This window comes from Lynx canadensis, chromosome D1 (genome assembly GCF_007474595.2).
Source record: "Lynx canadensis isolate LIC74 chromosome D1, mLynCan4.pri.v2, whole genome shotgun sequence".
Lineage (NCBI taxonomy): Eukaryota > Metazoa > Chordata > Mammalia > Carnivora > Felidae > Lynx > Lynx canadensis.
Window position 1 is genome coordinate 57,898,781 of NC_044312.2, and position 15,993 is coordinate 57,914,773.

The window sequence follows — 15,993 nt, forward strand, 5'->3', positions numbered from 1 at the left end:
TAAATATGAAAAGAAATAAAAAAAAAAGTATGAATTACAGTAAATAGGTTTCCATTATCTAGCTTTATAATTTAAATGACTCTATGTATATATCATCTCTTTCTCCTTAAAAACAATTGATGCTACTAATATTAGCCACATTAAAATAAAATTTTATTGAAGTATAATTAACATACAATGTTATATTTAGTTTTACCCATATTTTAAGAAAATAAAGTGGAGCTTACACTGGTTAAGGAGTACGTAGTAAGGCCAGGAAGGGAATCCCAGTTTGTTGATTTAAAACCTCTATTCTTTCTACTACAAGACAGGAGAAGTACAAAATAAATAGTATTGATATGGGATGGCAAACTGTGGCCTAAAGGCAAATCCAGTCACTGCCTGCTTTTGAATAGCTCATGAGCTGAGAATGGTCTTTACATTTTTAAAAGCTGGGAGAAAAAAAAAGTAATATTTAATGACAGGAGAAAATTACACGAAATTCAATTTCGGTGTTCACAAAAAAAGTATTATTGGAACACCATCACATTCAATATGTATCGTCCATGGTTGCTTTCGTCCTACAACAGCAGAGGTGAGTAGCTGCTACAGAAAGTGTATCGTTTGCAAAACATAAAATGGTTACTATTTGGCCCTTTACAGAAAAGTTTGCCAAACTCTGGTATAAATGATAGGTGCTATGAAAGGGCAGAAAATGGAAAGATCACTGCAGGCTGAATGGTTAGGAAACTTTCAGATCTCATTTTAAATGAATGCTATGTGCCACACGTCCATTAAACCAAATCTTAGAAAAACATTTATTTAAGGGACACCTGCGTGGCTCAGTCAGTTGAGCGTCTGATTCTTGATTTTGGCTCAGGTCACAATCTCAATGGTTTGTGGGATTGCGTCCTGCGTTAGGCTCTGCACTGAGAGCGTGGAGCCTGCTTAGGACTCTCTCTCTGCTCCTCGCCCACTCATTCTCTCTCTCAAAATAAATAAACTAAAAAAAAAAAAAAAACCATTTATTTAACTGTGCTATTGTAAAAGATGCAAAGAAATAAAAACAAAGGCCCTTGCACTCCAGAACTTTCTATTTTATTGAGGTAACTTAAAAAAACTACCATGAAAGATAACTTATTATCTCAATTATGGTATTTGCGAACTTAAATTATCATAAAAATTATGATAGATAAATTTGGTATAACAATTTTTTAAAATGCAATACTGAGTAGTAATGCACAATAATTGAGTGGAAATGACAAAGTGTTTTAGAACTCAGAGGAGACACGGAACAAGTGAATGAGCTAGAACAGTCTGAAAGAGGTTCGTTGGTTTTACAGGACTTGAAAACATGAAATCGGAGGCATTGTTAATAAAATAAACTCGGCAATTAGTAAGTGCAAGAAACATTTAGGGAACTGACATTGCCTGGAACATGACTATGGATAGCTTTTAATCGCAGACTGCTTGCTCCCTACACTTTATGGTAGAGTCACTAATGTACAGGTACCACCTCCTTGGAAAATAGTCTTCACTCTTCGACAATAAGGGATAAATTGAGCAAGGGCAGAAAAAACCAATCCTATAAAATGCAGATCTTCCAAAAATAATTGTTAATTGACATTTATTCTCTTACAGTAATAGAATTGCTTTCAGGTTTAGAGAATCACAAAAGAAGAGATAAACTGTTAAATTTTGATAAAATAAAACCAAAACCAGGCATGAATCTTTACATAAAAGAGACTAACTGCAGGCATGAGCTTCTACCATATGAGTATTTTAAATCTCAAATTAAGACCAGGTATTTGGAAGCACTCACAACACACTTAAGTGCTGGTGCTGAAATAAAGTATACATTCTATTATTTCATGAAGTGAAACAAATTTCAGAAGAAAGGGAATGTAGGTTTAGTTATGTCATCTTAATGGAACTGGTGAGGAAATAAGATTGTTCTCATAAAATGAGGCCAAATATGTCTAGGAAAGGTCAGCACTTAAATAGCCAGCATACTTAGGAATCAGGGAAATTAAGACACAACCCCTACCCTTAAGAAGCTCATGGACTTATAGACAGTCAACCAATAATCACAAGTCAGAAGGATAAGTGTTAAACTACAGAAGGCTATGGGGCGCCTGGGTGGCGCAGTCGGTTAAGCGTCCGACTTCAGCCAGGTCACGATCTTGTGGTCCGTGAGTTCGAGCCCCGCGTCGGGCTCTGGGCTGATGGCTCAGAGCCTGGAGCCTGTTTCCGATTCTGTGTCTCCCTCTCTCTCTGCCCCTCCCCCGTTCATGCTCTGTCTCTCTGTCCCAAAAATAAATAAACGAAAAAAAAAAAAAAAAAAAAACTACAGAAGGCTACAAGGTCATAGAAGAGATGCAGCTTGCCTACTACATGAAGATGTCTACTAGGAGATATGACCACCACCAACAAAATTATATGATTAATTGCTAAGGAAAGACAGGAGGGGAGAATAGGAGGAAAGAAGGAAAAAATTTCCCTACATATTTAGAGAACAAGGAATAAGAAAAGTATGTTTTGAGGTGAATGTCTCAAATCCAAATAGGCATAATAACTTCAACATCAACTAGGCTGCTTAAATTTGTTAAGGGAGTTATGAATGAGTCATGAGCTGCACAGTAGCAGTCCTAGTCACTGTTGTCACAAATTCTCTAGTCTAGGAGTATGTGGAAGTAAAAAACTGAAGTTTAATTGCAGTCAGCTATTTAAATCAAGGCATCATTGCTTTTGTAAAAAAATGTCTTCATTAGGAACACTTTGAAGGGAATGGAAAGATGCCAACCAGATGGCTGTCTGGGTCATGGTAGTTTGGAGTGTTCATTACTAGTGATAAGGGCATGTTATTAAAGCAGCAGACTTAAAGATTCTCAAAACTACACACTGGATTAAGCTATTAGAGACCATCTTTCTTTATGGAAGGGAAAAATTAGCTGTTTATTATGTGTCAAACAGAATTTTGAGTTCCAAAAGAAAAGTTTCCCCATTTTTTTTAAAAGTAGGCTTCAAGCCCAGTGTGGAGCCCAAGGCAAGGCTTGAACTCACGACCCTGAGATCAAGACCTAAGCTGCGATCAAGAGTCAGACGTTTAACCAACTGAGCCACCAAGGCACCCCAAAAGTTTCCCCACTTTATTTTTTTAATTTTTTTTTTCAACGTTTTTTATTTATTTTTGGGACAGAGCGAGACAGAGCATGAACGGGGGAGGGGCAGAGAGAGAGGGAGACACAGAATCGGAAACAGGCTCCAGGCTCTGGGCCATCAGCCCAGAGCCCGATGCGGGGCTCGAACCCACGGACCGTGAGATCATGACCTGGCTGAAGTCGGACGCTTAACCGACTGCGCCACCCAGGCGCCCCTCCCCACTTTATTTTTTTAATACGTATTTATTTTGGGGAGAGCGCAAGTGAGGGAAGGGCAGAAAGAGGGGGACAGAGGATCCAAAGTGGTCTCTGTGCTGGCAGGCTGACAAGCAGCGAGCCCAATGTGGGGCTTGAACTCACAAACTGTGAGATCATGACTCAAGCTGAAGTTGGACACTCAACTGACTGAGGGACTCAAGTGCCCCAAGTGTCCCCATCTTAAAGACCAGGAAATAGAGTCTCAAATGTAAAATAACTTGCCCAGAGCCACTTTCAGTAGCACTGGAGTTTGGATTTTAAACTCAAGTATGTCTGGTGTCAAAGTGGTCTTGCTACTACACCATGATAGTGAATTCTAGAAAGAGGAAAGATAAAGTGACCAGGGCCACATGACTTATTAGTGACAGAGACAGGAGTTCCACTTACACCGAGAAAAGTCCATAGCAAAGAACACACACAGACGCATCATAGAAAAAGAGTCAGAGTAAACAACTTCAGCCTTTTCCTGTGGTTTGGACGACTAGAATTTTCAACATAACCTCTTATTCAATCATCAAAATATATTGGTAGTTATGTGCTTGGGAGTGGTTGTCAAAACTGTTGAGGAACATCTAAGTGTGGCATATAATTGGACCGCCCTTTAAATAGCACTATTAATTAAAACTTTCTTCTCTAAAAGCAACTATTTTATGACATAAAGGAGTAAGTTTTTCCTAACCAACCAGAGATGTTTTCTCAAATCTGACATCAAGTAACATAACAAGGAAGGCTCATTAAGTTTAAAAAACAACAACAAAATCCAATTATCCAATTTTGGGAACACTGAGAAGAAACAGATTTGTCAGCAATAAGCCCAGCAGCAATGGAATAAAGGACATTTACTCAGAAGTGCTCAGGTCAAGAGGCTCAAACCTGGCACAAGGTGGAAAGGGAGACAAAAGAAGAGATCAATTACTTCCTGTACCTCTGTTGAGTGAAAACAGTAGAGAATTTACAGTCAAAAGATTAATCTCCCCCACTTGTTAACATTAGGCCTTGGGTTACATGCTGTTTACTGTCTACTCCAGACATTGCTGCTGCACTTCCCACCACTCTCTATTCCCTAGCAGAATTCCAAATTGTTTAGTAACTAGTGGGGAGATTTTGTTATCCTTCCTCCAGACCAGGGGAATGAATCAGAATTGGTCTAAACCAGTCAAAGTAATCCCATTCCCAACTGCCAGTGATTGGTCTTAAAATGGACATGTAAACCAGTTCTGGACCATGAGACTTAAGGGAAAAATTGGCTCGGGAATTTCCCTTTCCAGAAAACAAAACAAAACAAAAGACATGCTTAGCTAGGAAAAGGCCTTTGCTCCAGTTCCTTCCTTTTATTTGGAAAGATGGAATAAAGGTAAGATGAAAGTAGAGTTGCAGCAACCATCTTGCAACCAAAAGGTGACAAGAGAAGGAAAATCCAACATTACTAAGATGGCAAAATTAAGGATGCACAGGGTCCTTACTGATATCATTGAATGACTGAATCAATGCTAGAACTTCCTATTAATAATAAATATCCTTTTGGTTTAAAGCACAATAAACTGTTAACAGCTAATAAGATTATTTCACATTAATGTAATATTGCTAACTTGAATTTGGGAAGTTTTGTAGGACTGTATTTTAAAAACAAATCTACTGAGTTTTATAATTCTATAATAAAATGGAATTTACTTACACATAAGGAATTTATCCCTAGTTTATTTTGTACATAATTAAGTGATACTACATTAGATGAACTTAGGCCAATACTTGGGATCTGAAATATTTTTCCTTCAAAAGGGATTCATACACACTGAAAGACATCATATTTCCTCAAAGACTCAACATCATAAAAATGTTTACTTTGCGTTAATTTACATATTTAATGTAATCTTAATAAAAATACTATACGGGTTTTTTTTTTCTGGCACTAGTTTAGTTGATTAGAAAGCTTATTTGTATATTATTCAGCCATAAAAAAGAATGAGATCTTGCCATTTGCAACAACATGGATGGACCTACAGGGTATTGTGCTAAGTGAAAGAAGTAAGACAAAGACAAATACCACATAATTTCACTAATATGTGGAATCTAAAAAACAAAACAAATGAATAAACAAACAAGAAGCAGAAACAGACCCACAAATACAAAGAACTGATGGTTGCCAGAAGGGCGGCAAATGGGGGGGATGGGCAAAATGGGTGAGTGGAGTGGGAGATACAGGCTTCCAGATATGGAATGAATAAGTCACAGGGAATAAAAGGTATAGCATAGGAAATTATAGTCAATGGTATTATAATAGCATTGTATGGTGATGGATGGTAGCAATACTCATGGTGAGCACAGGGTAAAGTATAGACTTGAGAAATCACTATGTGGTACACCTGAAACTAATATAACATTGTGTGTCAACCATACTTTAAAAAAAAAAGTTTGTCTGTAAGAATAAGCAAGTAAAAGGAGCCAGGAAAATCTTAAAAAAGAATGAGGGAGAAGCTACGTCTACCATCTACTAAAACATACTAATAATAACTCTGTAGTTAAACAGGTAGTAGTGGCACAGAAATAAAAAAGCAGGCCAGGATGCCTGGGTGGCTCAGTTGTTTAAGTGTCCGGACTCTTGACTTTGTTTGGCTCAGGTCATGATCTCAGGGTTCGTGGGTTCGAATCCCTGCTTGGGATTCAATCAATCTCTCTCTCTCTCTCTCTCTCTCTATCTCTATCTCTCTCTCTCTCTCTCTCTCTCTCTCTTCCCCTCCCCCCCCGCCCCTCCCTTGAGGGCACACTTTCTGTTTCTCTCAAAATTAATAAAACTTTAAAAAAACGTTAAAAAAAATAGGAAGACGATGGGATAAAAAAGAAAATAAACAGATCCATATCTATGTGAAAATTTGGTATTTGACAAAGACATCATTTTAATCCATGGGGAAAATGACTAATTTTTATTGAGGTGAAATTCATATAATAGAAAAAGAACGTTTTAATAAATGGTGTTACAACTGGAAAACCTGTGGATAAAGATAAAACTGGATCTATCTGTTCCTCACTTTGCACATCAAGATTAACTTAAAATGGATGTAAAAAATGGAACCATTTTTTAGAAAAAAAAAAATGAATTCCTTTATAACCTGGGTGAAGGAAATGTCTTTCTGTGATTCAAAATCTAGAAGCAGCACATGCTAGATAGTTTTGAGTGCATTAAAATAAAAAAAAAACATTTTTATATAGCAAAATACATTATAAGCAAAGTAAAAAAGCAACTTGGAAAATATTTTTAACACTTAGAAATATCCTGAATACATAGAAAGCTTCAAAGAGCCACTTTGGAAAACAGTTTGGCAGTTTCTTAAAAAGTTAAACATAACTGGGGCGCCTGGGTGGCGCAGTGGGTTAAGCGTCCGACTTCAGCCAGCTCACGATCTCGCGGTCCGTGAGTTCGAGCCCCGCGTCGGGCTCTGGGCTGATGGCTCAGAGCCTGGAGCCTGTTTCCGATTCTGTGTCTCCCTCTCTCTCTGCCCCTCCCCCGTTCATGCTCTGTCTCTCTCTGTCTCAAAAAAAAAAAAAAAAAAAAAAAAAAAAAAAGTTAAACATAACTTACCATGTAACACAGCAATTCCATTCTTAGGTGTTTACCAAAGGGAAATCCAAACACATTTCCATACAAAGATTTGTATGTGAATGTTCATAGCAGCATTATTCATAATAGCAAAACAAAAAAAAGGAAACTCAAAGTGTTCAGCAACTGACAAGTAAAATTTGCTGTATCTACACAGTAGAATATCATTCAACAATAAAAAGAAATGGTGTATTGATACATGCTACAACATGGATGAATCTTGAAAACATTATACAAAGTAAAAAAAGCCAGTCTCAAAAGGCACTTACTGGGGTGCCTGGGCGGCTCAGTCATTTCAGCATCTGACCCGTGATTTCACCTCAGGTAATGATCTCACAGTTTGTGAGATCCAGCCCTGCATGGGGCTCTGTGTTGAAAGCTTAGCACCTGCTTGGGATTCTCTCTCTCCCTCTCTCTTTACCCTTCCCCCACTCGTGTGCATGCTCTCTCTCTCAAAATAAAATTTTTTTTAAAGGCCCCTTACTGTATGATTTCATTTATATGCCAAAATAGGCAAATCCATGAAGACAGAAAATCAACAGTGGTTCCCAGGGGTTGGGGGAGGCGGAAGTAACTGGTAGCAGGTAAGTAGTTTCTTTATGGGATACTGAAAATGTTCTGGAATTAGTGACAATGACTGTACAGCCCTGAATATACTAAAAACTAATGAATGGTAGGTAAACTTGTAAAAGGGTGAATTGTATGGCATATGAATTTTAATTTTTTTTTAAAAAATTAATTAACAAAAACAGAAATACTAGAATTTGCAACTCAATATGTGAGCTTGAGCAAGCTTTGTCCTTTATTTCCCCATTTGTTCGAATGGCTCCTTAAAGCTTTCCCAGGAGGCCTGATGTTCATTATAAATTTAAGAAGTTGAACGAAGGACTATCTAATCAGATACAGATTAATAGAAAGCTTAAGGGGAAAAAGTGATATTACAAAAAATTCAAACAAGAGCTTCTACTTCATAAAGAAGCCTTTCTCACAGTTTTTCTCACAGTTTTCATAAAGAAGAAGGCTTTCTCGTGGTTTTCAATATAAAATAATTTACTAGTTATCATTCTGTAAGAGCTTATGTCAGGAAGCATAAGTGCTTTTCATGTATTATCTCATTCTCATAGCACTCTAAAGTAAGCAGAGATTAAAAGAAAAAAAAAACAAAAAAAGACTAGAAGAGGTTAAATGACTTGACCAAAGTAAATACTTAAGCTTAGCTTCAAACTCAGATCTCCTTATCACTTTAAAAACAACAATTTCAGGGGCGCCTGGGTGGCGCAGTCGGTTGAGCGTCCGACTTCAGCCAGGTCACGATCTCGCGGTCCGGGAGTTCGAGCCCCGCGTCAGGCTCTGGGCTGATGGCTCAGAGCCTGGAGCCTGTTTTCGATTCTGTGTCTCCCTCTCTCTCTGCCCCTCCCCCGTTCATGCTCTGTCTCTCTCTGTCCCAAAAATAAATAAACATTGAAAAAAAAATTAAAAAAAAAAAAAAAAAAGAAAAAAAAAAAAGAAAAACAACAATTTCTACACCAAGGTATAACAAGAACTAAAAGTAAAACAAGAACAACAATGGACTAAAAACCCAAAGTCTAGGTTTGAATCTTGTTTCTGCCATTTGATGATTCTGTTTTTTTAGGCAAGTCAAAGAACATTCGAATTTTCTCATTAAGAGAAAATATTACCCCTTGCCCTAATTTACCTCATAAAATAATACAAATAGGCACTAGTATATACCTTCCAGTTAAAGTACTGTAGAACTGTTAAGAGATAATTACAGAAATATAGTACTATTGGTAAACCAAAACTATATGGAAAAATGAATGGTTTTAATAATCTATAGTCTCTCTAATGGTAACAGAATGTACTAAAGCAGTTATTTTCAAAACATACTCCTCTCAAGCACACCAGATGCGGCAGACTAAACATTTGTGTCCCGCTCCCCCCTCCAAACCCAAATTCATGTTAAATCCTAACATCCAACGTGATGGTATTTGGATATGGGGCCTTGAGAGGTGATGAGGTCATGAGAGTACAGCCTTCATGAATGGGATTAGTGCCCTCATAAAAGAGATGCCACAGAGCTTCCTTCCCCCTTCTGCCATGTGAAGACACAGCAAGAAAAATGCCATCTATAAACCAATAAACAGTCCCCACTGGATACAGAATCTGCCGGCATCTTGATCTTGGACTTCCCAGCTTCCAGAACTATCATACATTTCTGTTGTTTATAAGCCACCCAGTCTATGGTATTTTTTGTTATGGGCAACTCTAACAGACTAAACTACCAGTAGCAAGTAGGGATCCCAAATCAGAGTAGCTCCAAAATCTTTAATAAAAAAGTCAAAACCATTGTTTTTTGGCATCATCTACTGGCTTCTATCAAGGAACAATGAAACCAAGATTTCAGAGCTTACCCAAGAAAAACTGTTGGTGTTCTGAAAAGGGAATAGATTCTAGAGACTAAACCTAGATTAAACCCTGGTTCTGCCACATACTAGTTGGGTGACTGTTAATCTCAAGTCTGAGTTTCCTGACTTATTAACGCAGAGAAATATATACCTTGCAAGGTTGTGAACAGATTAAATAAAATAACATACAAAAAAATAATAAAGTAATATACATAAAGCTAGTACTACAATGACTTTCACAAGGTACCTACTTGAAAAAAAAGTACTTGCTGTTTTTACATTACCTAGTGATACTCTGGAATTACTAAGTCTAATTTGAAAAACTACATTATGGGAACTTAAGAAAAACCACAGACTCAAAACCACCCTGAATATATGAATACCTCTAAACAAGGTTTAGTGAAATTAAAGGCAAAAGATTATGAAAAACTGTCGAAAAAGTCATATAAGAGACTGTCAAATGAACAGGTCCAACCTAAAATTAAGAGATAGATGAGAGAATGGAAAAAGATGGGTAGATAAGAAAAATGCAAATGAATGAATAGAAGAAGAAATAAAGAAGAATGCTTTAAAATTGGTAGAAGTTAGACTTCATAAATCAAACCTGAGAAAAACGAAAGACTGAATCCTAGACTATTTGCAATGAAATAAAAACCACAACTCAAATTAAGTATTGCCAGGATAACAACTATGAATCCAAAAAAACATAATGGGTCTCAGAGACTCAAGTCTCAGTCTTTACTGGCCCTACCACTAGGCTTCTACTGCCTTAGTATGAAGAAGAATTGAATTTGTTTTCTTTTTCTAATTTTTTTTTTTTTTTTTGAGAGTAAAAGAGACAAAGTGTGAGTTGGGGAGGAGCAGAAAGAGGGGGAGGGGCAGAGAGAGAGGGAGACACAGAATTCAAAACAGACTCCAAGTTCTGAGCTGTCAGCACAGAGCCCAATGCAGGGCTCAAACTCATGAACCCTAAGATCAGGACCTGAGCTGAAGTCAGACACTTAACCAACTGAGCCACCCAGGCACCCCGAGTTTGTTTTCTTATTCACAAAAAATATTATCTCCTGCCTCTACGTTTACCTACAGAATTAAGAACTCTCTGAATCGTTTCCTCAACTATACAGTGAAACCATTTCAAAGCTCTCTTTTTAGCACAGGGAGAGAGTATATTACCACTAACTTTAGACTCGGCTAGAGGCCTGCCTATGTTTCAATAAGGAAATAGAAAAGAAAAATATAGGAAAACAAGCCACCTGAGGAGCACATAAAATTCACCAACACATGCTCTTCTCTTCATAATATTATAAAGAAGCATCTTCCTAAATAAGTTTATTTCCCAGAACAAGCAGTTAACAAAGAAGACCAAAGCATCTATTTAAAGAGGGTAAGTTGGAGTGCCTGGGTGTTCAGTCGGTTAAACATCTCAGCTCATGTCATGACCTCACAGTCCAGGAGTTGGAGCCCCACACTGGGCTCCAGGCTGACAGTGCAGAGCCTGCTGGGGATCTTCTCTTCCCCTCTCTGCCCCTCCCCTGCTTGTGCTCTTTCTCTCAAGATAAACAAACTTAAAAAATAAAGAGGGTAAGTTACTAACAATTATACAATCTTCTAATCACCAAGTTTTCCCTTTATTTTCTTTTACTGTTTTTCTTCAGTTTTTCACCTTCAGAGAACTTGTTTTAACAAAGTGAGAGGCTGACCTCTAAATTTATCTACAGCATGTATAGTTATTAAAAACCTAATATTTTTATATATTTTTACAGAAGAGGGCTTGTGTACTAAAGGACCAAATTTTAGATTAAAAAAGGCACTAAGACATATATACCAATGATAAATGTTACATTGATTTTATACTCCAGGTTAATTTTCCCAAATAATCTGTCATGGATCAGTTTCCACATCCTCCTTATTCATGTTACAGTCTTACTTTTCTGTCTTTTAACGCCAAAACAATATCCATCTTACCTTCTACGAGGCCTTCTACCACCTCTATTATGCATCAAATACCTATCTTCTGTCGAGGTTTTCTCACTTTTCTACTGTGCATCATAGTCAGGTCTCCACTTCAATTCTTAGTTTCCTTCCCTGTTTTTTTCAACCACCACCCCCAATTCTCACCACCTCTCTATCCCACTGTTTTAATTTATAGGATTCTCCTTTCTCTTTATTCCAAGGACCTACTTTCACAGTTATGCATCTACTGTCCTCATCTCCTTTTTGATCAGTTTTTGTACATATTACTTCTTTAGAACCTAAGATTCCTCTTCCCTAGTTTTTATTCCAAGTACAGTATATCTATCAACCCATTTCTAGAATCCCAAACACACCCTCTTGGCTACCTCATACCTATTCATTCTTTCTACCCCTTTTCTCTGTAGTCACTAGTCTGCAGAATACTATTTGATACCACAAATAACCCTGAAAACCAACTGCCTACTCAATTGTCTCTACTTTCCAGTAACTACCTCTCCCATGTTCAACTCATCCTCTCTTATACCTAAGGTACCCCCTAAACGACACAAGCCATTCAACAACCTAAAATTCCCCAAAACTATCTCTTCAACACAGCTCCTGCCTTCCCAGTAAATGGATTTCCCCAAAATATTATAAGCAGCTACTTTCAATGCTTCATTAATTCTGAGTCTTATCAAACCAGTACATAGCTTCCATCAGACTTATTTGCCTGGCAAAAATCAACTGCCCAAATTTCCTCTTTAAGCTTCCCAGACTATATCTACAGCACTTCCATTCACTAAACCCCGTTCCCAGTCATTTCTCCATCTCTCGAGCCCATGGTCATCCTCTCAGCTCATCACTCCTACCCTTACTCCCTACCCTCACTTCTCAGAACATTCCCATTGCTCTTAACAGTCTAATTGGCTATATTCCCCATTTTTCCTTAGTCCCGTTCTCAGGCTTTCTCAATTCTCCCTTAAAATATCTAATCTAATCAACCCTCACTCCCTGAATCTTCCTCTTACCTCCAAGGACACTCTCTAGAACCTTCTGCTCCCTAGTTCTCTTTCCTTCTCCAATCCTGCCTCAGGTGTTCCCACTTCCCTCAGCTTTTCTAGTATCTAGTTCTTTCCGTCTTCTTACTACTTCCAAATCTTTCCCTAGTTGTTCTCCTAAATTCCCTCAACTTTTCTCTCAGTCATTCCCCATTTTCCTCAACCTTCCCTGGCAGCTATTCCCCGACTTTCCTCACCTCTACCACCTTTCCTCAAACCTCATCCATCCCTTCTTCTGGAGGTGCCTCCTACATCTCTTAAATTACCCTCTCAGCTTCCTCAATCTTTGCCTCATTCCCTCCTTCCTTCAATACTATTTGTCCTCCAATTTCCATTGACTTGGCGCCTCCCCTAGTTCCCAAATCTACGTTCAACACCATCTAAACGTCTCCAGGCCGCCGCCAACGTTCTCTCTCATCCTTAGCCTCCCCTGCCGTGCCACTCTAAACACCCAGAGACACCATTCTCCAATGGCCGGCGCCTGGCCTCTAGGGAGACGGGGTATGGGTCACGTACCCCATTCGCATCTTGGCTCCGCTCTGGCTGCCCCCGCTGCCGGGGAGAGGTGGGCGAGAGGGCAGGCGGCCGAGGTGCATGCTCTTCTCTAGGGCCGACATGAAGTGGAGGCCTCAGGTAGTCAAACAGTAGCCGGAGCTTCGTCCCACGCTAAGCGCGGCCCAACCGGTCACAGCTCGCTCCCCTAGCGACGCCCAGTGCCTTTGGACAGCACCCAGCTACCGGCAGCACCGCCCACCGCCCACCGGCTCCGTAAACTCCACCCCCTCTCCTCGGCGATTCCACCGGAAGTACGCAACAGCCGTTCACAAAGAAAGCTGGGTAACGGAGTCTACGGATCTCTCAGACCAACAGAGAACTCATCGACCCTCCCCGGAAAGACAAGCGCTCCTAAAGGCAATGCATCCTGGGCAATGAAGTCCTCAAAGGGCATATCCCTTTGCGCTTGCGCAGCTGAAGGTGACAGCGGTCAACCTCGTAGAGGTAGTGTAGCAAAGCATCCTGGGTGTTGTAGTCTATTTGCGGGAAGAAGGCTTTGGCGCCTTTCCTTTTCACCGCTCCTTTCAGACGGTTAAGAGGAAGAGCTTTTTCTTCCTGCTTCCCAGGCTGCCCAGCGGCTCCGGTTGCCGGGGAACGCAGGCGCCTCGGGAAGGGATGGCGGGAGGTTACGGCTTGGGTGCTGGAGCCGGAGTTCAGTTGGTGAAGAAAAGCTCTGGCTCGTCATGAAACAAAGAAAAGGCCAGGGGCCTGTCGGAGCCCGTGGCCGCAAGAAGAGAGGTAACCTGAGAGACCAAAGGTTGAGGAAAGAATAATAAGGTGGAGTTGGGAGCAAGGTGTAGAGAATTCCAGGGAGACTCCCCCACCCGCCTGTAAAAAGGGTGGGAGAGAAGTAGGAAGGGGGAAATAACCAAGGAATCTGAAGGTTAGAGAGGGCAGTTATCCCTCCAGCGAAAGGGAAGGAAATAGGTACTGAAGTAGGGGGTCAAAGTGGGCTAAAAAATGGGGCGAGGTGAGGGCTAAAAGGGTGCAGGCAGGACGCTTCTAAAGAAAGGAAATAAAAAAATTCCAGGATTTTAAAAAACTTTTTAAAGGGAGGTGTAATTGACATGTAACATTATCTTAGCTTCAAGTTGTACAATTGTTTAGATATTCCCGTATATTGCGAAGTGATCAAACAGTACGTCTAGTTAGCATCCATCACCGTACATACTTACTAAAAGTTTTTTTCATGTCATGAAAGCTTTAAAGATGTACTCTTTTAGCAACTTTCAAATATACAGTACACTATTAACTATAGTTCACTGTGCTGTACTTTTACATCCCTGTGACCTAGGAGTACTTTTGATAGCAAAGTTAAATGTGTGTGTGTCTGTATGTGGGAGGGCATAGCTTTGGAGTTCCACACGTACTGAAAGAAACATAAGTTGGAGAGGTGGTATGTCAGTAATTCTAATTGGCAAAGATCATGTTGTATGCATTACTGTAAGTGTTAGTTGAATGAGCCAAACAAACATAAGACAGTCATGAAGTATGAAGGGCTACAGGCAGGAGTTGGGAAAGATAGTTGTGGAGGAGAGAAAAAGACAGTGGGGAGTGACAAGGTGAGGTAGAGTACAGGTAAAGGCATGAGGATCTTTGAAGGATCAGAGAGGATGAAAGAGTGTGTAGCAAGAGAAGGTCTTTACATTGAGGACTCAACCTACTGTCTGAGAACGTATCTCATCCAAGCTTTTTAAAGATAACTAAGGCAGTTTTGAGGCAGTGACTTTTCCTGCAAAGAATGACGGGAGGATATGAAATAGAAGCACAGATGTATTCAATGCCAGTGCTCCCTATGTCAAACAGTCAAGCATATTTGGTTGATAGGAGGAAAATAAAAATTGAAATAACATAAGAATGCCCTTCTTGCTATACCATGTATATATGCAGTAATGCTTATATACACACCTGTGTATTATTTTTATATTGAAACTAGTTATACGTAAAGATTATGGTGGGTCTTTTTCAGCTATAGAGAACAGAGAAGGTGTTCGCTTTAGAAATCCAAAAACTTTTGGGGCGCCTGGGTGGCGCAGTCGGTTAAGCGTCCGACTTCAGCCAGGTCACGATCTCGCGGTCCGTGAGTTCGAGCCCCGCGTCAGGCTCTGGGCTGATGGCTCAGAGCCTGGAGCCTGTGTCCGATTCTGTGTCTCCCTCTCTCTGCCCCTCCCCCGTTCGTGCTCTGTCTCTCTCTGTCCCAAAAATAAATAAACATTGAAAAAAAATTTTTTAAAAAGAAATCCAAAAACTTTTATATAGATTTCTTGATCTGATATACTCCAGTATATTTTCTTGTTAGGCATGACCACTCTCTGAGGGAAAAGAGGAATAGGAAGGTGTGTGTAATATAGGAATGGTTTCTTTTTTTTTTAAGTTTTTAATTTAATTCCAGTATAGTTAACATACAGCGTTATATTAGTTTCAGATATACAGTATAACGATTCAACAATTCTATGCATTACTCAGTGTTCATCATAAGTGTGCTCTTTAATACCCATTACCTATTTCACCCACCCACCACTCCCCCACCTCTCCTCTGGTAACCATCAATTTGTTCTCTACAGTTAAGAGTCTGTTTCTTGGTTTGTTTCTCTTTTTTTTTTCCTCCTTTGTTCATTTGTCTTTCTCTGACTTATTTTGCTTAGCATTATACTCTCTAACTCCATCCATGTTGTTGCAGATGGCAAGATTTCATTCTTTTTTATGGCTGAATAATATTCTATTGTATAGATATAAAGGAATAGTTTCTTAAATTTCTTCTAAATCATGGTTAGGAGATAACTATGAATGGAAGAACATCAGGGTCATTAAAGGAAAGTTTTATAAAAAGTCATAATTAAATGCCTTGTTTACATTTATTATCTGTCTGAAATCAGAAGCCAATAAATATTATAAAAGCCAATGAATATTGTGAGCCCAGTGCTGGAGTAAAAAATAATGGCAGAATCTGAAGATGATAGTGTCTGTCTTCAATGACTGAATGATGTTGGCCGGAAAGAAAATACAAAATTTAAGGTGGTCTTTATTGA

General features: G+C 39.2%; 2 protein-coding genes across 3 annotated transcripts in view; one reads left to right on the plus strand and one right to left on the minus strand.

The window, feature by feature from the left end:
• PPME1 (protein phosphatase methylesterase 1) overlaps nucleotides 1-13,204 on the minus strand; it is a 90,959-nt gene extending 77,755 nt beyond the window's left edge. The window contains exon 1 of one of the 2 annotated variants that reach the window (XM_030331151.1): nucleotides 12,926-13,204. In XM_030331151.1, the coding sequence (XP_030187011.1) occupies nucleotides 12,926-13,026 (101 nt within the window). In that variant the 5' untranslated portion in view covers nucleotides 13,027-13,204. The remainder of the gene's footprint in view (nucleotides 1-12,925) is intronic. The other variant, XM_030331152.1, reaches the window with a different exon arrangement.
• A 258-nt stretch (nucleotides 13,205-13,462) lies between these two features.
• C2CD3 (C2 domain containing 3 centriole elongation regulator) overlaps nucleotides 13,463-15,993 on the plus strand; it is a 147,454-nt gene continuing 144,923 nt past the window's right edge. Inside the window, 1 exon segment of the mRNA XM_030331170.1 lies at nucleotides 13,463-13,702. Within this exon segment, the coding sequence (XP_030187030.1) occupies nucleotides 13,648-13,702 (55 nt within the window). The 5' untranslated portion in view covers nucleotides 13,463-13,647.